The 26,820-nt window shown below is 42.5% G+C and overlaps 1 protein-coding gene across 4 annotated transcripts in view; it reads right to left on the bottom strand.

Annotated features, from left to right (window-relative positions):
- Window positions 1–983: 983 nt before the first annotated feature.
- The window catches only part of LOC112220696 (fibroblast growth factor receptor-like 1), a 62,227-nt gene continuing 36,390 nt past the window's right edge, over window positions 984–26,820 (bottom strand). For all 4 annotated transcript variants that reach the window (XM_024382536.2, XM_024382537.2, XM_024382534.2 and 1 more), the window contains 4 exons: window positions 4,084–4,176; window positions 3,695–3,973; window positions 3,189–3,542; window positions 984–3,102 (listed from right to left, as the gene is read on the bottom strand). In XM_024382536.2, coding sequence (XP_024238304.1) covers window positions 2,699–3,102; window positions 3,189–3,542; window positions 3,695–3,973; window positions 4,084–4,176 — 1,130 coding nt within the window. In that variant the 3' untranslated portion in view covers window positions 984–2,698. The remainder of the gene's footprint in view (window positions 3,103–3,188; window positions 3,543–3,694; window positions 3,974–4,083; window positions 4,177–26,820) is intronic.

The following is a 26,820-nucleotide window of genomic DNA, read 5'->3' as shown; positions in this document are numbered from 1 at the left end:
ACCAAATGGTTGCTAGTTTAAATCCCCAAGATGACTATTTAAAAAAATTATGTTCCTGTTCCCTTGAACACGGCACTTAACCCTAAATGTTCCTTTCAATCTCGCTGGATCAGAGTGTCTGCTAAATTATAAAAAATATAGTGGAAGGAAGTGACATCAGGTAACTGGGTTTGACCAGTGGTGTAAAAATACTTTAAATTACTACTTAAGTTGTTTTTTGGGGTATCTGTACATTACATCACTATTTATATTTTTAACAACTTTTACTATTACTTCAATACATTCCTAAAGAAAATAATTTAATTTTTACTCCCTCGCACATATCAAGAGAACATCCCTGGTCATCCCTACTGTTTCTGATCTGGCTGACTAACTAAACACAAATGCTTCATTTGTAAATTAAGTCTTGAGTGTTGCTCCTGGCAGCTGTAATATATATATATATATATTTTAAGAACATATTTGTGCAGTCTGGTTTGCTTTTAATAAGGAATTTGAAATGAGTTATACTTTTACTTTTGATACTTAAGTATATTTTAGCAATTACATTTTCTTTTGATACTTTCACTTTAAGTTGAGTCATTTTCTATACTTTTACTCAAGTATGACAATTGAGTACTTTTCCAACCCTGGGTTTCACAAATATCTGTTGTTCCAGTGATGAGTTCCAGTTACTGTTTTCCAGCGAGAAACGGGGGAAGTAGCCCTGTGCACTGTGTCTGTGTAACCCTACCCTCATATTAATAGGTATCAAATCTTATTAGGAATATTTATTTCCTTGCCTGGTGTTGAATGCACAACTTTATTTTCCCAGAGCATTCCAGCGGATGTTAAACTAACAGTGGATGGAGGCCTTTCTGGGGAGTGTAAAGTAGCAAGTCAACATGGACCAGAATGGCACTCTGTTTTTATTTTTTTTATAAAAACACATTTCATATGTAAACGTCCTCATCGAAATAGATTTTGCAAACACTACACAAAAAGTATAGAAACCATTTTTATTACAAAAATATTATTGTACAGTACTAAATTTACATGAGCACCAGAGTGAGTTTGCATCTTGCAATGTTTCAGAGTAATTGCACAAGATTAACGTGACAATTTTAAAACACTTGGGTACTATATTTATGACTACTTGAGAGTAGGGTGAATGACTCTTCGTTAAATTATCTTTGTAATGGTTGCCATGTTTTTCAACAAATAAAAAAGTGAAATATATAAAGATATGGTCAGGTTCTTAATAAAATATGAGACAACTAGGCCAGTAGAATCTGTAATTCAACTTAACAATACAATCAACACTTGTCATATTTTTGTCTAAATTACCCATAGGTCAATCCAATCTGGAATAAGAATATAAGCCATTTAGAAGACACTTTTATCCAAAGCAACTTACAGTCATGCGTGCATACATTTTTACATATGGGTAGTCCCGAGAATCAAACCCATTGACGTTACAAGTGTCATGTTCTACCAACTGAGCTACAGAAGAATAATGTAGGTTACAAATAAATATAGAACAATAAGATAAAAACACAGCTAAATAGCTTTTTTGTGAGTTTTTAAACCATTAGACAAAAGGTACAGTACAATACTTGTCCTACCTTATACAACAATATACCTCACAAGAATTGTAAGTAATATACACATCTATAGCGCTGCAAAAGAACTTGGCATCTGACAGACACTGTACAGAGTAAATCATAGTATTACTGCACTTTTCAGACACAGTTGGATACATATTATACAATATCTGAATAAAAAATATACTTTTTTTCACCTCATCCATTCATCCATCCATCTAATTTCCCTGATGAGTTGTACTTTCCTACATGAAACACACACATTACAAAACCTCTTTAAAAAAAAATTATACCACCTATTTCAAAACAGAGGACACCACAGTTTGTGTTTCTATTAGGAGAATATAAAAGCTCGGAACACATTGTAAACATCTTGGCTAGATTTTGATTTGTCAAAGTTACATTTTTTTTTTTTAAAGCTTATAAATCTTGAATTTTCCAATTTAGACAAGCTTAAAAGTTCCTCATATTACTTTATGCTTTGAAAGTTTGGACACAGGTACATGTTTAGATGAGTGTTAATTCTTTTTTTGCATAGGGTTGGGGTCAATTCTATTAGAAACGCTAATTTGTGTAAATTGGAAGTCCTTTACCTAAATTGAACCTAACCCTGACACTTCTCCCATTAACTAATGAATGATTTCTCCAGGGCTACGTGCATCCAAACACACATCTAAATATTTATGTTTTAAATTGAGTGCCCTGCATTTTGTTGTTTATATAGACATTCTATCATTTGTCCATTCCTTTCCATCCTTTAAAATACAATTTGCATTTAATCTTAGTTGTCTGATATTAAAAAAACATAAATTACTCAATAGCAAACATGGGAGGGTTTCCCTGCCCTGAGACATCTCAATGAAGCGGTATTAGCTGGCAGCTTAGTAACATTTGTCCATGCCTATCCCAGGATCCAACCTGGTAGGGCTTCTGCCACCGAATGGTGTGTTAACACTGCTTATCATGGGAGGTGTAGATCATATGAACTACAAGCCTTTCCTTGGTTCCATCTACCCGGCTCATTGTCCCTTGCTCATAGTCCATTGTTGGGTCAGAATAGCAGCAGTGGCTAGGAGACAAGGCCGTAGGTATGGGGTGGGATGAGAAGGGGCTGGTTAGCACTGGTAGTGGAAGTGCTGGTGTTGATGGACCTTACCATCCACATGGGCGTGTGTGTGTGTGTGCGTGTGCATGTCTGTGTAAACCTTGGAGTAGATCTTAGGGGGCCCACTGAGGCCAGGGGTTCCCAGGCCCACCAGTCTCTGGCTGGGGTAGTCAGGGCTAGTCAGGGCACTACAGGGGGTGGTGGTGCTGGGCTCTTTGTCCGAGATGTGGTGGTCTCTGTGGACTACAGGTATGTGCCGGGGAGCCAGGGTGTTGTGGAGCCGACGGCTGTGGCACAGCCAGAGTACGATAGTGCCTACGATGAGGAGGGCTGCTGCAGGGATGCCGATGATCAGAGGCCAGGGCAGGCCGGAGCTCAGGTGGGGAGGCGTCACTGTGTTCTCCACCTGAGGGTCTGGACAGAGAGACAAATCACAGTGATATGAGAGACAGCTCTACAGATGTAAGCCTCCATCCCATCCCGTGAATGGCTGTACTCACCTGGCAGCACAGTAAGGTAAGCACTGCGAAAGCTGTAGCCCATAGTGTTGGCTCCCAGGCAGATGTACATGCCAGCATCCTCATCGCGGGCCTTGACAATAGCCAACTTGTTGAGGTAGGAGCCGTCAGGCCGGGACCACACATCCCCTGTGGGCAGAACCACAAAATGCTGCCCGCCGACCTCCAGGGTGGAGTTATAGCGGTCCTGTGTGCCTGGGTCCACCCTCTTCAGCCACTGGACCACGGGCTTCACGTCACTGTGGACCTTACACTGGAAGGAGGCGGTGCCACCATACTCCACGGTGGTGTTGACCGGGTGTGTGCCGGTCAGAACAGGCTTGCAATGCGAGCGCTCTGTAGGGAGAAGGACAGGAGTTTATAAGCATGTGAATCATAATGACAATAACACAATTAATTTGGCAACATATGGGAGGTCTGGGTATAAATGAAATTGGAGTGTGATGGAGGAAACGGAAAATTATTTGTTGTGGTGTCGGTGGTGTTACCGATGATATCCAGCTTGTAGGTGGCATTGATGTGACCTGCTGGGTTAGAGACGTGGCAAGTGTACTTGGCACTGTCCTGGGGCTGCAGGTTCTTCAGGGTGAGGGTCCACTGCGGGCGCTTGCCCTGGCGCGGGGGTGGCAGAGGGGTCTGGTCTTTCCACCAGGTAAAGACAGGGGGAGGGGTGCCCGTGGCCTGGCACTTGAGCCTCACCGAGCTGCCCACCGGCTTGTACAGCACCCGCCTCCGCATCTTAGTGGGCTGGCTGAACCGAGGCTTTACTGCAGAGATAATACATCATGGAGGTTAGGTAACACAGATGTCAATAGCATTTAGATGACAACGTGTAGGAGTATTATAATGTAGTGAAGTGAAGCAGTGTGCTGCTCACCCCAGGGCTCTCCTGTAGGGTCAGGCTGGGTGAGCTCAGCGTTGGGTTCCAATACGGCAGGTGGAGCGTCAGTCTGGGTCACTGCCGTGTCATCTGAAAAACACAAAAGTAATTGACTGAGGGTTAGCCTCTGTCACTCACACACACACACCCATGCAGGGAGTATGAAGATTGTTTCATAGCGATCCGACCCGTTTCATTTTAACCCAACTTTTTACCTAAATCCAACGAAATGGTGACATTTTTTGTTGATTTCACATTGAAGTCAACCAAATGTAAATCCAAACTAGACGTTGAACTGACGTCTGTGCCCAGTGAGAAGTCTGAATAAATCTGATCGTAGGACTGTGAAAGACGATGCATTAATCTAGTATCTAAAAAAAACACCAAAGCAAAAAAGTTAGGGTTTAGGTAGTCTTTAAAAAAAACGGAATATTGCAGAAAGATTATGTACTCTCACGCTACAGAGCAAAGAAAGGCAATATAAAACCAATGGGTTAAAGAAAAGGGAGTTCTCCTACCCCCTGCCATTACCACAAAGTATCGTTTAGATATTGCCACATAAATCTAGCGGTCAGTTATCGTTTCAGTGATGTGAGGTATTTCACGCAAAACCCAAGTCTTAACGTCTGAAAATGGCGTCATGTAAATGGCACGGGGGTCTAGGGATGAGTGCAAACTGCTGAAGGATCTCTCAGATTTATTTGCCTTGCTTTGAGCTCCAACAAGGACCCCTCTGTGTGACGCAGGATGAATGATTCTGCTTGGAGATCAGTGGACTGTGAGGTGTGTAAAATGACTGCGTGTTTGGCTTTCAGAGCGTATGAAGTTTTACAACTCTATGGGAACGATAAGCAGGCAAAGCGCTGGTATTATTCTAACTGGCTCTGTGAGGCAGGGGTGAGCAAACAGTGCCATATTATTGTTGCTTCTCTCAAGTTTCCACACTGTTTTAAACAAGACGGCGTGTTGACTTAACCCTGAGCTGGAAACCAATTAGCTGCCTTTAACCTAAACTGTGCAGGCAGGTCAGCAGGCAGTCAGACAGGCAGGCAAACAGGCAGACGGACAGGGCTGAAAGAAAGTGCTGCTTTGTTTGGGCCCGACCCACAGGAATGCACAGAGAACCTATTCTAACCCTGAGTCCACTGCTGACTGAGCTCACACACACACACGCCCGCCCGCCCGCCCGCACACACACACACACACACACACACACACACACACACACACACACACACACACACACACACACACACACACACACACACACACACACACACACACACACACACACACAGTACCAGTCAAAATTTTGGACACATACTCATTCAAGGGTTTTTCTCTATTTTTACTCTTTTCTACATTGTAGAATAATAGTGAAGATATCAAAACTATGAAATAACACATATGGAATCATGTAGTAACCAAAAAAGTGTTCTTCAAAGTAGCCACCCTTGATGACAGCTTTGCACACTCTTGGCATTCTTTCAACCAGCTTCACCTGGAATGCTTTCCCAAAAGTCTTGAAGGAGTTCCCACATATGCTGAGCCCTTGTTGGCTGCTTTTCCTTCACTCTGCGGTCCAACTCATCCCAAACCATCTCAATTAGGTTGAGGTCAGGTGATTGTGGAGGCCAGGTCATCTGATGCAGCACTCAATCACTCTCCTTCTTGGTCAAATAGCCCTTACACAGCCTGGAGGTGGTTTTGGGTCATTGTCCTGTTGAAAAACAAATGATAGTACCACTAAGTGCAAACCAGATGGGATTGCGTATCTCTGCAGAATGCTGTGGTAGTCATGCTGGTTAAGTGTGCCTTGAATTCTAGAGTTCCTCTGTGGAGATGAGAGAACCTTCCAGAAGGACAATCATCCCTGCAGCACTCAACCAATCAGGCCTTTATGGTAGAGTGGCCAGACGGAAGCCACTCCTCAGTAAAAGGCACACGACAGACCACTTGGAGTTTGCCAAAAGGCACCTAAATGACTCGCAGACTGTAAGAAACAAGATTCTCTGGTCTGTGTACTAAGCTGATTGTCCACAATGTCTGCTCTGCCTAGCCATGTCTTATGCCAACATCACTGTTGCCTGATGGAACCTCAGGTCACCAGGTATGAAGGGTCAAAGTCATGTGTGTGTGCGCTTGTGTGTGTGCGCTTATGTGCGTGTGGATACTGTTCCTTGTCCTGATTTAATCCTGGTGTTCTGGTCCAGGGGGCCATACGACAGCCAGAGGGCCGCGCCCTGCTTAACACTGTGTAGTGAGGTACAGGAGAGTCAGGAGAGCCCAAAGCCAGCACCAAGTGTTTTTTGCTAGCCCCCATTGTTGCTATTGGCCCAGGGTTCTGGGAGAGTAAGCCTGGGTGTAGCAACGGTTCCACTGGCACGGGAGAGGTGGCTATTCAGCAACACCGAGGTGGAATTAGGGGGGCATTATCTTGTTGAAAGAGGTCTTAGCTAGGGCTCATTCCTTTACTCTCTGTGTGCTGATGTTCTCTCGAAACAGGTGCAGAGGGACAGAACAGAGGTTTTCCCTTATGCAGCATTATTAGGAGAACATTGGACCATTTCCTATGTATTGGATATGACATTTTTCGGATACTCTATTTATACATTAAATACACATGATTGCAATCTGTGACCGGTTTAAATTATTGGTTGGAAAAGTGACTGGTTGATAAAGATTATCCAGTTCAAGAAAGTACGTTATACTTTCAGGCAGCGGTCAGTGGAATGACCTGATGTGATGACTGACGGTAAAAGCACGGCTTTACCTTACGGCTGGGCAGACTGTGCCAGCTCTGGCTCCTGTGTGTAGTGGAGCAGTGGAAAGGAAAGTGGTGCTGGACTGGTGTAGCGCTAGGCTGAAGGACAGGGGACCCCTTTTCCTCTGCTCCAGTCCAGGCCCACAGAAACACACACAGAGGGGCAGTGAGGGTGGAGGTGGAAACGGCAGGTCTGGGTGAGAGAGAGGGCAAAGGAGGGCAGCCCCAGTCCCAGCCCTGAAGCTCCTCTTACCCTAACGCTCCTCATGTGGAAGGAGTGTTTATAAGGTCCCATATTATTCTTTCCTACTGGGAGAACTTTAAAGGGTCACCCCTCAAAAAGGCCCATTCTTCATTCCTACCGGGTACCCGTGTTCAATCATACGTGCCACTGTGTCTCATGAAGCACTCTCCATCTGAACATGGGCCCATATCGAATGCAAAACAAACATGGTTTCACAGTGATTTTCATTAGTGACGGCACAGCTGACATTTGAAGATAACGGAACAGTTAGTCGTTCAATTTATCTTAGAAATTGAAAGAATAGAGTATTAAGTGGCAGTTCCATTCCACACACCATGGTGGTGGTGAACTATTACCAGAACAATAATGTTAATGAAGAGAAAATGAAGCAGAGATGTTTTACCTTCCTTTCACAGTTCATAAGATTTAAGCAGTGATATGGAACCGAATGACATATACATTAGTTCAACTTGAGCAAAGCAATTCACAGACTAGAAAATAGTCATAGAACTTGTCAAGAACATTAAAAGCAGTTCAGAAGTTCAGAAGATTTGAGGTTCAGATTTGAATTATAACAAAGCTTATTGTTCGATGTACAGGGCATTCGGAAAGTATTCAGACCCCTGGACTTTTTCCACATTTTGTTACGTTACAGCCTTATTTTAAAATTGATCAAAATAAAAATGTTCCTCATCAATCTACACACAATACCACAATAGAATGACAAAGCAAAAAATGCTTTATAGAAATTCGAGCAAATGAATTAAACATAAAAAACATACCTTATTTACATAAGTATTCAGACCCTTTGCTATGAGACTCAAAATTGAGCTCAAGTGCATCCTGTTTCCCGTGGTCATCCTTGAGATGTTACTACAACTTGATTGAAGTCCACCTGTGGTAAATTCAATTGATTGGACATGATTTGAAAAGGCACACACCTGTCTACATAAGGTCCCACAGTTGACGGCACATGTCAGAGCAAATACCAAGCCATGAGGTTGGGTCAGTCTGTTATATCTGGAGTATTTCGCCTGTCTTATCCGGTGTCCTGTGTGAATTTAATTATGCTCTCACTAATCCTCTCTCTCTCTTTCTTTCTTTCTTTCTGTCCCTTTCTTTCTTTCTCTCTCTCGGAGGACCTGAGGCCTAGGACCATGCCTCAGGAATACCTGACTGCTTGTTGTCCCCAGTCCACCTGGTCGTGCTGCTGCTCCAGTTTCAACAGTTCTGCCTGCGGCTATGGAACCCTGTCTTATTCACCGGGTGTGCTACCTGTCCCAGACCTGCTGTTTTCAACTCTCTAGAGACAGCAGGAGCAGTAGAGATACTCTGAATGATCAGCTATGAAAGCCAACTGACATTTACTCCTGAGGTGCTGACCTGTTGCACCCTCTAATCAAATCAAATGTATTTATATAGCCCTTCTTACATCACTTACATCAATCCTGTGTTGGAGCTCTACGGACAATTCCATCAACCTCATCAAATTTCAATCAGATTTATTTATAAAGCCCTTCTTATATCAGCTGATGTCACAAAGTGCTGTACAGAAACCCAGCCTAAAACCCCAAACAGCAAGCAATGCAAGTGTAGAAGCACGGTGGCTATGAGGGGTGGCCAATCCTCTTCTGGCTGTGCCGGGTGGAGATTATAACAGAACATGGCCAAGATGTTCAAATGTTCATAAATGACCAGCATGGTTCCATAGCCCTCTACAACCACTGTGATTATTATTATTTGACCCTGCTGGTCATCTATGAACATTTGAACATCTGACCATGTTCTGTTATAATCTCCACCCAGCACAGCCAGAAGAGGACTGGCCACCCCTCATAACCTGGTTCCTCTCTAGGTTTCTTCCGAGGATCTGGCCTTCTAGGGAGTTTTTCCTAGCCACCGTGCTTCTACACCTGCATTGCTTGCTGTTTGGGATTTTAGGCTGGGTTTCTGTACAGCACTTTGTGACATCAGCTGATATAAGAAGGGCTTTTATAAATAAATCTGATTGAAATTTGATGAGGTTGATGGAATTGTCCGTAGAGCTCCAACACAGGATTGTGTTGAGGCACAGATCTGGGGAAGTGTACCAAAAAATATCTGCAGCATTGAAGGTCCTCAAAAACACAGTGGACTCTATCATTCTTAAATGGAAGAAGTTTGGAACCACCAAGACTCTTCCTAGAGCTGGCCACCTGGCCAAACTGAGCAATTGGGGGAGAAGGGCCTTGGTCAGGGAGGTGACCAAGAACTCGATGGTCACTCTGACAGAGCTCTAGAGTTCCTCTGTGGAGATGGGAGAACCTTCCAGAAGGACAACCCTCTCTGCAGCACTCCACCAACCAGGCCTTTATGGTGGAGTGGCCAGATAAAAGCCACTCCGCAGTAAAAAAGCACATGACAGCCTGCTTGAAGTTTGCCAAAAGGCATCTAAAGACTCTCAGACCATGACAAACAAGATTCTCTGGTCTGATGAAACCAAGATTGAACTCTTTTGCCTGAATGCCAAGCGTCACGTGTGGAGGAAACCTGGCACCATCCTTACTGTGAAGCATGGTGGTGGCAGCATCATGCTGTGGGGATGTTTTTCAGAGGCAGGGACTAGTCAGGATCGAGGGAAAGATGTACGGAGCACAGAGAGATCCTTGATGAGATCCTCCCTGCTTTATAGCACTCAGGACCTCAGACAGGGGTGAAGGTTCAACTTCCAACAGGACAACGACCCTAAGCACACGGCCAAGACAATGCCGGAGTGGCTTTGGGACAAGTCTCTGAATGTCCTTTAGTGGCCCACCCAGAGCCCGAACTTGAACCCGATCGAATATCTCTAGAGAGACCTGAAAATAGCTGTACAGCGACGCTCCCCATCCAACCTGACAGAGCTTGAGAGGATCTGTAGAGAAGAATGGGAGAAATTCCCCAAATACAGGTGTGCCAAGCTTGTAGCGTCATACCCAAGAAGACTCGAGGCTGTAATCAAAGGTGCTTCGACAAAGTACTGAGTAAAGGGTCTGAATATTTCACATTTACATTTTTTATAAATGGGCAAATATTTCTAAAAACCTGTTTCTGCTTTGTCATTTATGGGGTATTCTGCGTAGACTTACGAGGAGAAAACAACAACAATTGAATCCATTTTAGAAAAAGGCTGTACCGTAACAAAATGTGGAAAAGGTAAGGGGTCTGAATACTCTCAAGTTCATCAATTATCAAGACTCAATTACAAATCTCATTGAGCCATGTTTCTTTCAACGTGAAATTGACATACAGTATTTAGGTGCCGATACCTATTTCCAGCAGGACACATCTGACTGAGTGTCTGTTCTGGCTCATGTCAATTGAAACCAGAGAGTTAGAGAGGCAGGCAGGACGGCAGTCAGGCAAATTAGAAAGCGTCGTCAGCGTCCCTCCACACAGCATGAGAGGAAAGGCTAATTAGAAGTCTCCTGGTATCTTTTATAGAGCTATAAGCATTTTGCAGCAGCAGGCGCATGGCGACTCCATAGGAAATTACCCACCTAATGTGCCTTTTCTTTTCTTCTCTGTTGTGCCTGGCTGAGGGGCGAGGTGGGGCATGGAGGGGGAGAAGGGGCGGGCCCCGGTGCATCCTGCCTGTTAAGGTCCCAGCCCAGGCCCCCAGTGAGTCAACCACCATGAAAATCTGGATGAAAGCTGCTTTAATGTGGCGACCCCGTCAAGGTGGCTAATTTGCATCCTTCCAGTTTAATTAAACCCTTGGATCAAACCCTTGGATCTAACAGTAGAGAAGCAGAGGCTGGCAGGGTTCTGTTGGGTCATAGAGGGCCTAGCTAGCCACCCAGTGCCTGGGGTGTGTGGGGGAGGCTTAAGGCCCACTGGTTAGAGATTGGGGGACAGGGGTCTCAAAGTGAGGGGTTATATTGGAGTAATGTTGACTTTAAGCTGAAACGCTACACTTGTAAGTAGAATTATTATGGATCTGGACAGCATCTGTTCTGAGCTGTTTTCACTAACATTAAATGAAAACAGATAAGAGTGTAAGGGTGTCTTTGGTACAGAGAGCATATTTATGGTCGCACAATGATAAGTGCACCATATTACGTATTGTACTGGATCTAAAAAAAAAAGAAGTAACTTTTACATTATCGTGCAGTATTTATCAATTAAATGGTCCGACGGTGAAGTGGACATACTCGGCATTCATATTCTGAAAGAAAGAAATGATCTCACTACAATACATTTTAATAGAAAGTTAGCCAAATAAAATAAGATTGTGCTACCATGGAAAGGACAACACCGATCTATTTGTGGAAAAATCACCATGATTCATTATTTTGTCATATCCGTTTATTTACTCATGGCCCCGCCTACACTTAACTACTTGTTTTTTTTTAATTATATGAGCAAAAAATATTCCACTTTATTTGGAAAGGCAAGGCAAACAAAATTAAATGAGCCTGTTTTTATGATGAATATGAATTTGGAGGGCAGAAATGATTAAATATTAAAGCATTGGAACTCTCTCTAAAGGCTTCAATCATACAAAAAAATATACTTAAATCCGAACTGGTTCTCTAGTAGATTAGTAAGAATGGTTCACCCAGGGTTAAAAAATTGCCTTTTCCCCTTCATTCAGATTACAACCTCTCACTTTCGGTTACTTGAAAATGAAATAATCTCCAAAACATCGCCATTTTTAAAACAAGCAATAGAAAGCTGGTTGCAATTTCAATTTAATCCACCAGAAAAGACAGAACAAATATTTCAACAAATATTATGCATTACCACAAAGAGAGAGGAGGCAAGTGGAAAGAGGCTCTGCATTAAAGACCAAAATTGGCTAAAGAAAATTGTGATAAATAAAAAAGTATACCAGTTTAATTTAAAGACTCAAAAAATGACAGTTGCACAATACAGGTTGCAAAATAGTTGGGAGGAGATTTTCGATGTACCGTTTAGAGGTCGACCGATTAATCGGAATGGCCGATTAACTAGGGCCGATTTCAAGTTTTCATAACAATCTGAAATCGGTATTTTTGGACACCGATTTGGCCGATTATTTATTATTATTATTTTTTTACACCTTTATTTAATCTTTATTGAACTAGGCAAGTCAGTTAAGAACACATTCTTGTTTTCAATGATGGCCTAGGAACGGTGGGTTAACTGCCTCGCTCAGGGGCAGAATGACAGAATTTTACCTTGTCAGCTCGGGGGGATTCAATCTTGCAACCTTACAGTTAACTAGTCCAACGCTCTAACCACCTGCCTCTCATTGCACTCCACGAGGAGACTGCCTGTTACATGAATGCAGTAAGCCAAGGTAAATTGCTAGCTAGCATTAAACTTATCTTATAAAAATCAATCAAATCAATCAATCATAATCACTATTTAACTACACATGGTTGATGAAATTACTAGTTTATCTAGCGTATCCTGCGTTGCATATAATTGAGGCGGTGCGTATCGTTGCTCCAATGTGTACCTAACCATAAACATCAATGCCTTTCTTAAAATCAATACACAGAAGTATATATTTTTAAACCTGCATATTTAGCTAAAAGAAATCCAGGTTAGCAGGCAATATTAACCAGGTGAAATTGTGTCACTTCTCTTGCGTTCATTGCACGCAGAGTCAGTGTATATGCAACAGTTTGGGCCACCTAATTTGCCAGAATTTTACGTAATTATGACATAACATTGAAGGTTGTGCAATGTAACAGGAATATTTAGACTTATGGATGCCACCCGTTAGATAAAATACGGAACGGTTCCGTATTTCACTGAAAGAATAAACGTCTTGTTTTCAAGATGATAGTTTCCGGATTCGACCATATTAATGACCGAAGGCTCGTATTTCTGTGTGTCATCATGTTATAACTAAGTCTATGATTTGATAGAGCAGTCTGACTGAGCGATGGCAGGCACCAGCAGGCTTGTAAGCATTCATTCAAACAGCACTTTCGTGCATTTGCCAGCAGCTGTTTATGACTTCAAGCCTATCAACTCCCGAGATTAGGCTCTTGTAATCGATGTGAATTGGCTAGCTAGTTAGCGGGGTGTGCACTAATAGCGTTTCAAACGTCACTCGCTCTGAGACTTGGAGTAGTTGTTTCCCTTGCTCTGCATGGGTAATGCTGCTTCTTGGGTGGCTGTTGTCGTTGTGTTCCTGGTTCGAGCCCAGGTAAGAGCGAGGAGAGGGACGGAAGCTATACTGTTACACTGGCAATACTAAAGTGCCTATAAGAACATCCAATAGTCAAAGGTTAATGAAATACAAATGGTATAGAGAGAAATAGTCCTATAACTCCTATAATAACTACAACCTAAAACTTCTTACCTGGGAATATTGAAGACTCATGTTAAAAGGAACCACCAGCTTTCATATGTTCTCATGTTCTGAGCAAGGAACTTAAACGTTAGCTTTCTTACATGGCACATATTGCACTTTTACTTTCTTCTTCAGCACTTTGTTTTTGCATTATTTAAACCAAATTGAACATGTTTCATTATTTATTTGAGGCTAAATTGATTTTATTGATTGATATTAAGTTAAAATAAGTGTTCATTCAGTATTGTTGTAATTGTCATTATTTCAAATAAATACATAAAACAAATTGTCAGATTAATCGGTATCGGCTTTTTTGGGTCCTCCAATAATCGGTTTCGGCATTGAAAAACCATAATCGGTCGACCTCGAGTAACGATTCCATGGCACATGGTTTACGAACTGATTCACAAAACGATGCCGGATTCAAAACGTAAGAGTTTTTCAATTTAAATTATAAAAAATTATTGCAACCAATAGAATGTTATATATATGGGGGATACAACCATCCCAGCTCGGCAGATTTTGCTGTAAAGAGACAGAATCATTAGATCACTTGTTTTGGTACTACCCATATGTAGCTTGTTTTTGGCAGGTTCAGAAAAATTCAACATTTACTTGGAGCCAACTCTCCATATAGCACTGCTGGGTGATTTGATAAATCATAGTCAATCGATCAATAATCTAATACACCAAGCAAAGTTATTTATCTTTAATTTACAATCTGTAGGAACTATGAGAATAGAAAGGTTCAGAATTTTTGTGAAACATCACAGCACAGTGGGAAAGTGTATGGCAGCTAGAAATTAAAACTGGATGGTCTTCAGAGATAGATTGGAGGGAATCTGAAGACTGGGACTAAAACAAACAAAAAGATAACTAATGTAAAATATATTTTCTGTGAAATGTATGTAGTATGTATAAGCCTAATTATTGTTTGATCACTCCAATAAGGGGAGTTTAAAGAAAAACCTTTATTTAACTGGGCAATTCAGTTAAGAACACATTTTTATTTTCAATGATGGTCTAGGAACAGTGGGTTAACTGCCTTGTTCAGGGGCAGAATGACAAATATTTTCCTTGTTAGCTCAGGGATTTGATCTTGCAACCTTTTGGTTACTAGTCCAACGCTCTAACCACTAGGCTACCTGCCACCCCAGGTTAGTAGGGTTAGTGGACAATAATAAAGAAGGAAAATATATTTTAAAAATATATATATTTCAAATATTATATATGAGAGATTGGAAATGATGCAGACAATTACATTGATAGAAGCCACAATCTGCAATATTAAAGTTGATCTTTTTAAAGAATTGCACAATGAAATTAACAAATTGCAATTAAAATGTGGTATTGTTTTGACCAATACTAATGTTAACCTTGACCATGAACCCTTCTGGCTCTCAGCCAAACCCTCTCCTAGCCTTACTATTAACTTTTAACGTATTTACATACTTAACCTAAACCTCACCCACATCCTGGCACTATCTTTAACCCTAACCTCCCTATGGCATTTGCCCTTGCCCTAGGTCTCAAAGTCTAGACAGAACTGACTTCCTCACTGCTTGTCCTGCTGCCCACACTTATTTACAACGGAGAACTCTTTCTCTGTCTCTCTCTTTGTTCAGCTTAATTTCATATGAGACCGAATGGTTTCAATTTCATCAAACATCCTTTAATCTCCCCCCCCCCAACACAAGGCCTTTCTTCCACTACTCACAAGCATGGATTCATTTGTGTCCATATGTGTTTGTGCTTTGAACTTGCCTCAACTTCCCTACAATGAATGAGGAAAAAAACAAACATGTTCTAGGAGGCCCGGGTGGGTCGGGTTGTCGTGGGGTTCGGTGTTACACAAGCAGTAATCACAATTAGAAATTAGATCATTGTCACGTCGGTGGAAACATGATCAAAGGGGCGACTCAATCCCTCACACGCATATTTCACTGTTCGGATGAGTTAATGTAACGCCTCCAGTTTCAACTGTATCACTGAAACCACTACTCACTGTCAAGAGCTTTTTATCTCTCAACATGTTAACAACTCACAAATCTTACCTCACCGATAGTTCACGGGCCGTTAAGAGAGACAAGAAACAGGGAGCTGCCTGGAAAAATATGTGTAAATCATTCTCGCTCCAAATATTGCCTGGCTTGGAAAGAACAGAGAGGGAAAAGAGAGAAAAGACGTGGATTTAAAAGGCAACGGATAGGGGTTTGTGGTGGTAATTGTTGAGTCACTCTATTTCCAGGAGTATGGTCAGTTAGGTGGAGGGAGGAAACTGGTGGAGGGTGTGTTCAGTTTTAACCACACAGAGTAATTTATTAACACTGGTGGCTGTGACTCCTGGCAACTAACCCCCCTTTTTTCCTTTAACATGGCACAACCCAAAGTGTGCCTGCATTTCTGACAAACTCCACTGAGGCCGCAGCAGGCTGAACCCCCAGCCTGCCTGCCCCCCTGCTGTCCGTCCGTCTCGTACAGCATTCTAGAGCTGGGCCTGCCAGTATAATTTCGATACAATTATCCATTTAGGTGAGGGAGGCGTGGGCTAAACTGCAACACATGTACCTCACCGCCTGCAAACAAAGAACAAAAGGTCTGGGGCTGGAGCTGCTCCACCAGGCCCTCTAGAAAACCTTCAGCCCTAACTCACTGACCGACTGTCAGACCGCACTCGCCTCCCATCTGACCAGAATCCACAGTCTCATAGTCATAGAATAGAATGCCTCTCTCTCTCCTACCATGTGTGGTTGTTTAGAGTCAACATTTACACAGGGCATATATAGAACAGCAAGGTCATGCAAGCCAAATAGACTAATCTGCCTAGTATCGAACTATACATGACTGCTCTTCCATTTCTGTGTCAGTGGGTCTGGTAGACTTCCGTTGCCTCTTGTATTGGTATGGTATGTGACCCAGAACTGGGGCAACAACTGTTACGGACTCCATCCCTTATTTACAACTGTCGAGGGAGAGCTTCAGTCCTTTCCTGCAGAATTCCCAAGCGAGGCACTAGTGCTGAGCATTAACAATGTTGGCTCCATGAGGCCTGGCCCTAAAACAACAGGGTTACACAGCAGGGGACTGTATTCCTGCAGACAAAGGGACCACCAAGGCTACAGCCAGGGGCGCAGCCAGTGGTAGGCTACAGCTAGGAATAGGGGTGCAGCCAGTGGTAGGCTACAGCTAGGAATAGGGGTGCAGCCAGTGGTAGGGGTACAGCCAGCCAGGCCCTGGGGGAGATGGAGGGGCTATGGGGCCTGGGTGCTGTGAGTGGGACACTGGGGACTAGGGAGGGAAATGGAGTGATGAAGGATTTGTCCCCCTGCCGGACAGGATATCCAGAGTGAGTGGTGGGAAGGTCACAAGAGGTCAGGGTCAAGCTTTACCTCTCCTGACTTCTGACAGCTTCCAAATGTTTCAAACATCCCCTGACAAAATAACACTTTTACTACCATGGAGGTAAAGAGGGAGACATTGTAAATCCTAGTTTTTGCAAAGGAGCAGCACATTACACAGCAGCAACAACCCAGCAGTACTTACCCAGCAGTGTGAGATTGGACCTGTGTTTATGATGTCATTAAAACATATCATGCAGCTGCAAAAATGCAAGTCAAGAGCACAACTAATACCTATGGGGTAATTTCCTGCTGCCACTATTGTGGGAAAAACATGTTTCTATTTACACTTGTGTGCAGAAAGGCACAAAGAAAAAGTACTTCAGTGAGAACTGTGGTCTATGTGTTAAAAAATAGTTTTAAAATTACTGTTACCTCACTCGGGTTTACAGCCAAATTACCACACCGAGGCATCAAGAGCCAAGAACAGAATATCAGCTACAGGGATAAAATTACATTTTTATGACAAGTATGCTCTACTCAGTGTGTTGCAGGATTGCAGCAGTCATTAAAAAAAAAGGATCGTAACTTGAGGTTAGACTTGCCTATCTGCCCGTGCTTGCTATGAGGAGGAGTTGATAAGATTGGAGACATGTTGACAACAAGTGCTATTGAATGTCACCAAATACACTATATACAAATGTATGAAGACATCCCTTCAAATTAGTGGATTCGGCTATTTCAGCCACACCCGTTGCTGATAGGTGCATAGAATTGAGCACACAGCCATTCAATCTCCATAGACAAACATTGGCAATAGAATGGCCTTACTGAAGAGCTCAGTGACTTTCAACATGGCACTGTCATAGGTTTCCAAAAAGTCAGTTAATAAAATTTCTGCCCAGCTAGAGCTGCCCCGGTCTACTGTAAGTGACATTATTGTGAAGTGACAACGTCTAAGAGCAAAAACGGCTCAGCCGCAAACTGCCTCTGGAAGCAACGTCAGCACAATAATTGTTTGTCGGGAGCTTCATTAAATGGGTTTCCAAGGCTGAGCAGCTGCACACAAGCCTAAGATCACCACGTCAGCTGGAGTGGTGTAAAGCTAGCCGCCATTGGACTCTGGAGCAGTGGAAACGTGTTCTCTGGAGTGATGAATCCCAATTCACCATCTTGAGGTCCGACAGATAAATCTGGGTTTGGCAGATGCCAGGACAACGCTACCTGCCTGAGTGCATAGTGCCAACTGTAAAGTTTGGTGGAGGAATAACGGTCTGGGGCTGTTTTTCATGGTTCAGGCTAGGCCCCTTAGTTCCAGTGAAGGGAAATCTTAACGCTACAGCATACAATAACATTCTAGACGATTCTGTGCTTCCATCTTTGTGGCAACAGTTTGGGGAAGGACCTTTCCTGTTTCAGCAGAACAATGATCCCCATGCACAAAGCAAGGTCCATACTGAAATGGTTTGTCGAGATTGGTGGAAGAACTTGACTGGCCTGCACAGAGCCCTAAGCTCAACCATAAGACTCCTGAACAGGTGTCCCGCCACCTGCCAACCCCCTCTTTTACACTGCTGCTACTCCCTGTTTATCGTCTATGCATAGCCACTTTAACTATACCTACATGTACATTTTACCCCAATTAGCTCGACTAACCGGTGCCCCCCCGCACATTGACTCTGTACCACCTGTATATAGCCTCGCTACTGTTATTTTCACTGTCATTTTACTGTTCTTTTTATTTTGTATTTCTTTACTTATCTATTGTTTACCTAATGCCTACTTTTTACTTAACAATTGCACTGTTGGTTAGTGCTTGTAAGTAAGCATTTCACTGTAAGGTCTACACCTGTTGTATTCGGGGCACGTGACAAACTTTGATTTGAACCCCATCGAACACCTTTGGGATGAATTGGAAAGCCGACAGCGAGCCAGGCCTAATCGCCCAACATCAGTGCCCGAACTCACTAATGCTCGTGGCTAAATGGAAGCAAATCCCCACAGCAACATCTAGCGGAAAGCCTTCCAAGAAGAGTGGAGGCTGTTAAAGCAGCAAAGGGGGAACCAACTCCATATAATCACCCACGATTTTTACTTTTGGTCATGTAGTGTACCTCTGTGTTGAATACTTAAATGGGAAGTGCACACACTGATTTAGAATCGTTCTTTGGCTTGCTCCTCAAGAAATACTGGCGGCCATGACAGAAGCCAAACATGAGTTGGCTTAGAGGTGTGGCTTGATGTGGTTGTTTCTTGGGTGTGCCCTTGTCACCACCAAGACACACCTATCTGTCAGAACCGTGCCTACAGCCATTTCCCCTTCTTCGATGAGGTTTAACAGCGGTTGGCATCCAATAAATGTTGCATTGCTGCCACCAACTATACTGAAATACAACTCCCTTATGCCTTGCTTGAAAAAGTTAATCAACAAATACCCTACCATCTAACCCTACACTCATTAAAAACCCACCACCCTACTCCACTATTTAAACCTATCTAGTCCTACCTCAGGCCAACAGTCTGAAAGGACGGGACACCACCACTCAACACACCCTGTAAGTCTTCTGATGTCAAATCTTGTACACCCAAATATTTCTCTGCAGTTGCCACCACTACCTCTATTTTCTGCAACTTAAGTTTCATCCCTGCAGTACAGTTGATAACCATTGCTATGAATGCTAAATAGCCAAATCGCATATCACTCTTTGGCCTTTCCATCTGTACTGATACAGATCTAGTACACACACACACACACACACACACACACACACACACACACACACACACACACACACACACACACACACACACACACACACACACACACACACACACACCTCCCCCTAGAACCATCTTCTTCAACTTTCTTCACTGCTTCAGCATACGACACCCTCTGCCTTACTCTAACCCTGGTAACCTCAACCTGCCTCTCTCGCAGCAGACAGTTCAGATTCCCAACCCTACGGGCACCCCTACAATTAACACATACCGCTTCTTTCCCCAATGCTACACATTCGTTTGTCTCCCTTCTGCACACTTCTCACACCTTGGAACCTCCCTCCTGCACACTGCTGCCACATTCCCATAAGCTTGACACCTGTAACAACGTAATGTATTTGGCACATAAGCTCGTACGGGATAACTGAAATATCCTAACATGAATTTGTCGGGCAGGGACTCAACATCAAAACTCAAAAGAACAGACAATGACTCTTCTGTTTCACCACTCACGCCACCCTTTCTGTGTCACACCAAATTACAAGCATACAAACACTGGGAATCTTCCCCTTCAGTTGGTCCACTTTCACCGCGACCACAGTGATCACTCCTTTCAATTTGCTCGAGAGCAAAACAAGTCACATCTCTCGTCCCAATTAACACAAAACCACTTCAGGTTACCTTCACTAATTCCATAGCACCCAATTGTTTTCACCCACCCTGAAATCACAAAAGGCAGGCGTCCACCTTCTACAAAAATGTCACACTCATCTTTATCCTCTGAGGATTTCACCACACCTGCTACCTCCGATAATTCGCCCTCAATTCCATTTCTCCTCCAGACCTCGATCCGGAATTCGACTCATTCTGCTTACACTTTCTACCATTCTTCTTTGACAAACCATCTTCCTTTTCCCAAATTTTTTTACCCGACTCAAGCTCACCCTCTTCCTCCCTCTCTTCGACTTCCTCTGCCTATATATGTCTCCTTATGATAATATTGAACTTCTCCTAACATATATTTCATTTTTGCCCTCTCAAGGGACACCATTTCAGCTGTTTTCCCCCACTCAACCACAACTAACAAACCTCCTGCAAGTTGAGTTCAATAACCACAGGCAGATAGATGTATGGTGAGATGTAAGAGGAAGCTTTGAATAGGTCAGTAGCCCACAGAGTAATATGAGAATGCAATTGCTGAATAAACAACCCTTTACATAATACAATAGTAGCAGTGTTCAGCTAATATAACAATGTGCACCTTTCATTTTCATTCCCAGCTGATGCAGATACTGTACCTCTCCCTCCCCATATTGAGGGATACCATTCAATTCAATAATACAAAAGACAATACAAGTCAAAGTTGTGTCTAGTAAGAATTTTATTCCAAGTGCCAGGTTTCTCTACATTTACAGACATCAGTTTCAAGCCCGTCTGTCAGTCTGGACATCACATCATCTTGCAAGCCTCCATGTGTTGGCTCCATACATGTTTCTGGGAACACAGTCACTGTTCTATTAACAGTGGTAGTTAGGATAGGTCATATCTGACACACAAACAGGTAATAACGTTGAAGTTTGAACAGGTCAGACTAAACCTACCTAATTATGGTCTCCCCATCACGATGGTTGGTGAGCAGGCAAGAGGTGAGGCCTTTGCCAGTGCCCCATTGATGGGCATGGCAGTGCAGATCAGCTCCTGGCCCCTCAAAGATACTGGTCGGTCACACACACAGAGCACTGATTACGTTATTAATGGTTGTTATGGTTAGCCTGTTGGAACCAACCTGATCACTGCATTCACCTTTCTATTTCACTTCCGATATTATCATATTATGATATTATGATATCGGAAGTGAAATAGAATGGTGAACGCAGCGACCAGGTTGGTTCCAACAGGCTAGATTAGGAAGGTGAATTGGGACAAAACTCGAAACTGTTTTGACCTTCGATCAGGTCAAATTTCACCAACCTGATTCCATTTATAGGAAAGCTCACAAGTGGGGGCATATCTACGTGATGCTGAGAGTTCCCTTGCTGGTCTTTTCTATGTTGCATGTTCGGCTGCAAACTGGACATCTCTCAAACAACTGCAGCAGGCAATCCTTATAAACACCACCTCATCTTATGTGGTGGTGTTGACTGGGAGGGCCTGTAACATGGGGACAGCCAAGTACAAAGGTTTTCGATAATGCACTTCACAACCAAAATGACTCTACTACTTGTATCTGCTTGGCTGGGCAATTAACCTACTAGTTCATCAAACCGGGTATTTTTTTCACACAACACACATTAACATTGTTGATGAAGCCGTCTGTGTCCTCAGGCAGTAACTCGGGTCAAGCTAATTCTAGGTCGTCCGTAACCTTAAATTAGGGGTGTCAAACATACGAGGGGGTCCAATCCAGCCTGCAGGTGGTTTGAATATAAAATATTATAAAAAATGACAATGTAGAATAATAGTGAAGATAAAAAAAACTATGAAATAATACACCCATCTCATATGTATATACTGCACTCGATACTATGCCACTGTATCTCAGTGCAATGCCGCTCTGACATACATGTATATATATTCTTAATCCATTCCTTACTTAGATGTATGTGTATTTGGGGTATATGTTGTGAAACCGTTAGATATTACTGCACTGTCGGTGCTAGAAACACAAGCATTTCGCTACACCCGCAATAACATCTGCTAAACACGTGTACGTGACCAATAAAATGTGATTTGAAGTTCAAGTTGAGGAGTGATTTGAAAGAGTAAGAACATTTCAGCGAGACAACTTAAAAGAAAAATCCAATAACGGTAAGATAGTGGAATTTATTATCCTACTTGCTATGGGCGTCACGCCTGACATTCGGACCAGCGATGTCAGCCCCGAGAGCATGCTGAGTCAGACAGCACAGTGGGTTCAACGAGGATTTCGTACTGAGGAAAGCCGTATTGCATGCTCAAGAATGTGCTGGTTTTCATACCACTGCTGCCATTTGAGAACATGAACACACTCCTAGCGCCATTCGAACAACTGACTCGAGAAATAAGCTAATCAACTGTGTCTGCAGCAGACGTGATACCATCTGTCAAGGCATTGAAACACCTGCTCAACAAAACTGCCGACACAGACCGTGGGGTTAACTTACAAAAGTACTCGAGGCTGTGAACAAGCGATTTGGTGGTATTCTCTCTGAGTCTCTTTACGGTGTTGCAACTATGCTCGATGCTAAGTACAAGGCCGCTACTTCGATGCAGACAAGAAACACAGTGACAATGCGCACAGAGGAAGAGAGGCCACGGACAGACAGAGCTGAAACTTCACTGCTTGACATGATGAAATCCTGGTTGAGAATGAAACGACTAAACAACGAAAAAGCACAGCAAGTAAGTGAAAGAAATAGGGTTTGATTTAGTTTTACTGGTAATGGGGACATACGTAAATGCCAACAAAATAACTTTTTGGTCAGTGTGGTGTGGTGTGCGTGTAACCTTTATTTAACTAAGCAAGTCATTTAAAAACAAATTCTTATTTACAATGACGGCCTACCCCGGCCAAACCCAGACGATGAAGGGCCAATTGTGCACTGCCCTATGGGACTCCCAATCACGACCAGATGTGATACAGCCTGGATTCAGACCAGGGACTGTAGTGACGCCTCTTGCACTGAGATGCAGTGCCTTAGACTCCTGCGTCAATGTGTGTGTGTTAACTATTTAACTGTACTTGAATGCTTATAAGGCCACTAAAATGTAAAATATCGGTTATTGGTATAATTTATTTTTGGCAAGGAAAATATTGGATATCGGTATCGGCCAAAAATGTCTCATCAGTGCATCCCTAGTTACTACATGACTCCATTGTGTTATTTCATAGGTTGTTAAAACTTATTTTGTCTTCAGCGAGGTCCGGAGGGCCACACTGAAAACGTGTTATATTTCCTTGCCATCAACATTTTATGAAAATAGAATCCATTGTTTTGGGGAGTTTCGATGCTTCCTGACTGTCCTAGCTTTCATTCTGGTTGTTTTAGTGAGCTGGACACAGTCAAGAAACTGTATGAATGTAGGCCCATTATCATTTCTACACAGTTTCGATTTGGTTTGAGTAATTTTCAAGTACAGTACATAGAGTTCGTTTTCCCCAGCGACGGGATCCAATCCGGCCTGCGGGTGGTTTGAGTAATTATATTTGATTTTTTTATACACTACCGTTCAAAAGTTTGGGGTCACTCAGAAATGTCCTTGTTTTTGAAAGAAAATAACATTTTTTATCCATTCAAATAACATCAAATTGATCAGATATACAGTGTAGACATTGTGATATTGTAAATGACTATTGTAACTGGAAACAACAGATTTTTTAATGGAATATCTACATAGGCATAAAGAGGCCCATTATCAGCAACCATCACTCCTGTGTTCCAATGGCACGCTGTGTTAGCTAATCCAAGTTTATCTGTTTAAAAGGCTAATAGTACCCGCAAAACACCAGTCTCAACGTCAACAGTGAAGAGGCGACTCCGGGATGCTTGCCTTCTAGGCAGAGTTCCTCTGTCCAGTGTCTGTGTCCTTTCGCCCATCTTAATGTTTTCTTTTTATTTGCCAGTCTGAGATATGGCTTTTTCTTTGCAACTCTGCCTAGAAGGCCAGCATCCCGGAGTTGCCTCTTCACTGTTGACGTTGAGACTGGTGTTTTGCGGGTACTATTTAATGAATCTGCCAGTTAAGGACTTGTGAGGCGTCTGTTTCTCAAACTAGACACTAATGTACTTCTCCTCTTGCACAGTTGTGCACCGGGGCCTCCCACTCCTCTTTCTATTCTAGTTAGAGCCTGTTTCCGCTGTTCTGTGAAGGGAGTACAAGTACTGAGTACAAGTACTGTGAAGGGAGTATCTTCAGTTTCTTGGTAATTTCTCACATGGAATAGCCTTCATTACTCAGAACAAGAATAGACTGACGAGTTTCAGAAGAAAAGTCTTTGTTTCTGGCCATTTTTAGCCTGTAATCGAACCTACAAATGCAGATGCTCCAGATATTCAACTAGTCTAAAGAAGGCCAGTTTTATTGCTTCTTTAATCAGAATGGGGCATAATTGTTTCATCACCCCCAACGTTTTCAATTGATTACGGAACCTATACGGATTGAACATGCCTCCACAGCCAAAGTTTTATGGTATGCATGCTCTGCCGAAGAACCCTAGTATGTGGAGTAGGTGCTTGGAGTTCGTCGGTCCCCAAGTCTGCACCAGTAACGCTAGTTTGGTGTGCAAAGACCGGTGGTAGTGAGTATAGCCAGAGATACTGGAATATAATGACCTCTCTGGTATAATTATGCTAACGTTATTGCTGATTTATGTCAGTAGCTATCTTTTAATAAAGCGAGAATGAGAAGCTAACGTTAGCGTACTCATTACAACTTAATTAGGTCGTAGCTCATAAGTTTGTGTAGATACTGCTGGTTATGTGACGTTAAAATTTGATAATGATGGCTAAGTCGGATTTGCAAGTTAATTGTCTACATACTTTTTATATACATTACCATTCAAAAGATTGGAGTCACTTAGAAATGTCTTTGTTTTTGAAAGAAATTTAAAAAAATGTGTCCATTAAAATAACATCAAATTGATCGGAAATACAGTGTAGACATTGTTAATGTTGTAAATGACTAGTGTCGCTGGAAACGGCTGATTTCTTTTAATGGACTATCTACATAGGTGTACAGAAGCCCATTATCAGCAACCATCACTCCTGTGTTCCAATGGCACGTTAGCTAATCCAAGTGTATCATTTTAAAAAGGCTAATTGATCATTAGAAAACAATTATGTTAGCACAGCTGAAAATTGTTCTGATTATACACTGCTGGTTATGTGACGTTAAAATTTGATAATGATGGCTAACGTTATCCTACAAGTCGGATTTGCAAGTTAATTGCCTACATACTCATACTTATTACAACTTAATTAGGTCGTAGCTCATACGTTTGTGTAGAGACTGCTTGTTATGTGACGTTAAAATTTGATAATGATGGCTAACGTTATCCTACAAGTCGGATTTGCAAGTTAATTGTCTACATACTTTTTTATATACATTTGAGCCAATCAGTTGTGTTGTGACAAGGTAGGGGTGGTATACAGAAGATAGCCCTATTTGGTAAAAGACCAAGTCCATATCATGGCAAGAACAGCTCAAGTAACAGACACATCTCTACATCAACTGTTCAGAGGAGACTGCGTGAATCAGGCCTTCATGGTCGAATTACTACAAAGTCACCACTACTAAAGGACACCAATAATAAGAAGAGACTTGCTTGGGCCAATAAACATGAGGAATGGACATTAGACCGGTGGAGTCCAAATTTGAGATTTTTGATTGCAACTGCCACTCTGAGACGCAGAGTAGGTGAACGGATGATCTTTGCATGTGTGGTTCCCACCGTGAAGCATGGAGGAGGAGGTGTGATGGTGTGGGCTGCTTTGCTGGTGACACTGTCAGTGATTTATTTAGAATTCAAGGCACACTTAACCAGCATGGCTACCACTGCATTCTGCAGCGATACGCCATCCCGTCTGGTTTGGGCTTAGTGGGACTATCATTTGTTTTTCAACAGGACAATGACACAACACACCTCTAGGCTGTGTAAGGGCTATTTGACCAAGAAGGAGAGTGAAGGAGTGCTGCATCAAATGACCTGGCCTCCATAATCAACCGACCTCAACCCAATTGAAATGGTTTGGGATGAGTTGGACTGCAGAGTGAAGGAAAAGCAGCCATCACGTGGTCAGCATATGTGGGAACTCCTTTAAGATTGTTGGAAAGCATTCCGGATGAAGCTGGTTGAGAGAATGCCAAGAGTGTGCAAAGTTGTCATCAAGGCAAAGGGCGGCTACTTTTAAGAATCTAAAATCTGAAATATATTTGGATTTGTTTAACACGTTTTTGGTTACTACACGATTCCAGATATGTTATTTTGTAGTTTTGATGTCTTCACTATTATTGTACAATGTAGGAAATAGTAAAAATAAAGAAAAACCCTTGATGAATGAGTAGGTGTCCAAACTTTTGACTGATACTGTATATCTGCATCAGTGGAGTCTTCTCAGAGGAGGAAAGGGAGGACCATTCTCCTCAGTGAATTTCATAAAAATACAAATAGTAAAAACATTTAAAAAGTTGTCATTTTTAGATAAAACTATACTAAACATATTCACGTGACCAAATAATTTATTTAAACACACTGTTTTACAATGAAGGTCTACAGTAGTCTCAACAGCACTCTGTAGGATAGCACCATGGTGTAGCCAGAGAACAGCTAGCTTCCGTCCTCCTCTGGGAATATTGACTTCAATACAAAACCTTGGAGGCT

Source organism: Oncorhynchus tshawytscha, linkage group LG21, assembly GCF_018296145.1.
Source record: "Oncorhynchus tshawytscha isolate Ot180627B linkage group LG21, Otsh_v2.0, whole genome shotgun sequence".
Classification (NCBI taxonomy): Eukaryota; Metazoa; Chordata; class Actinopteri; order Salmoniformes; family Salmonidae; genus Oncorhynchus; species Oncorhynchus tshawytscha.
This window is presented reverse-complemented; position numbering and strand designations above follow the sequence as displayed.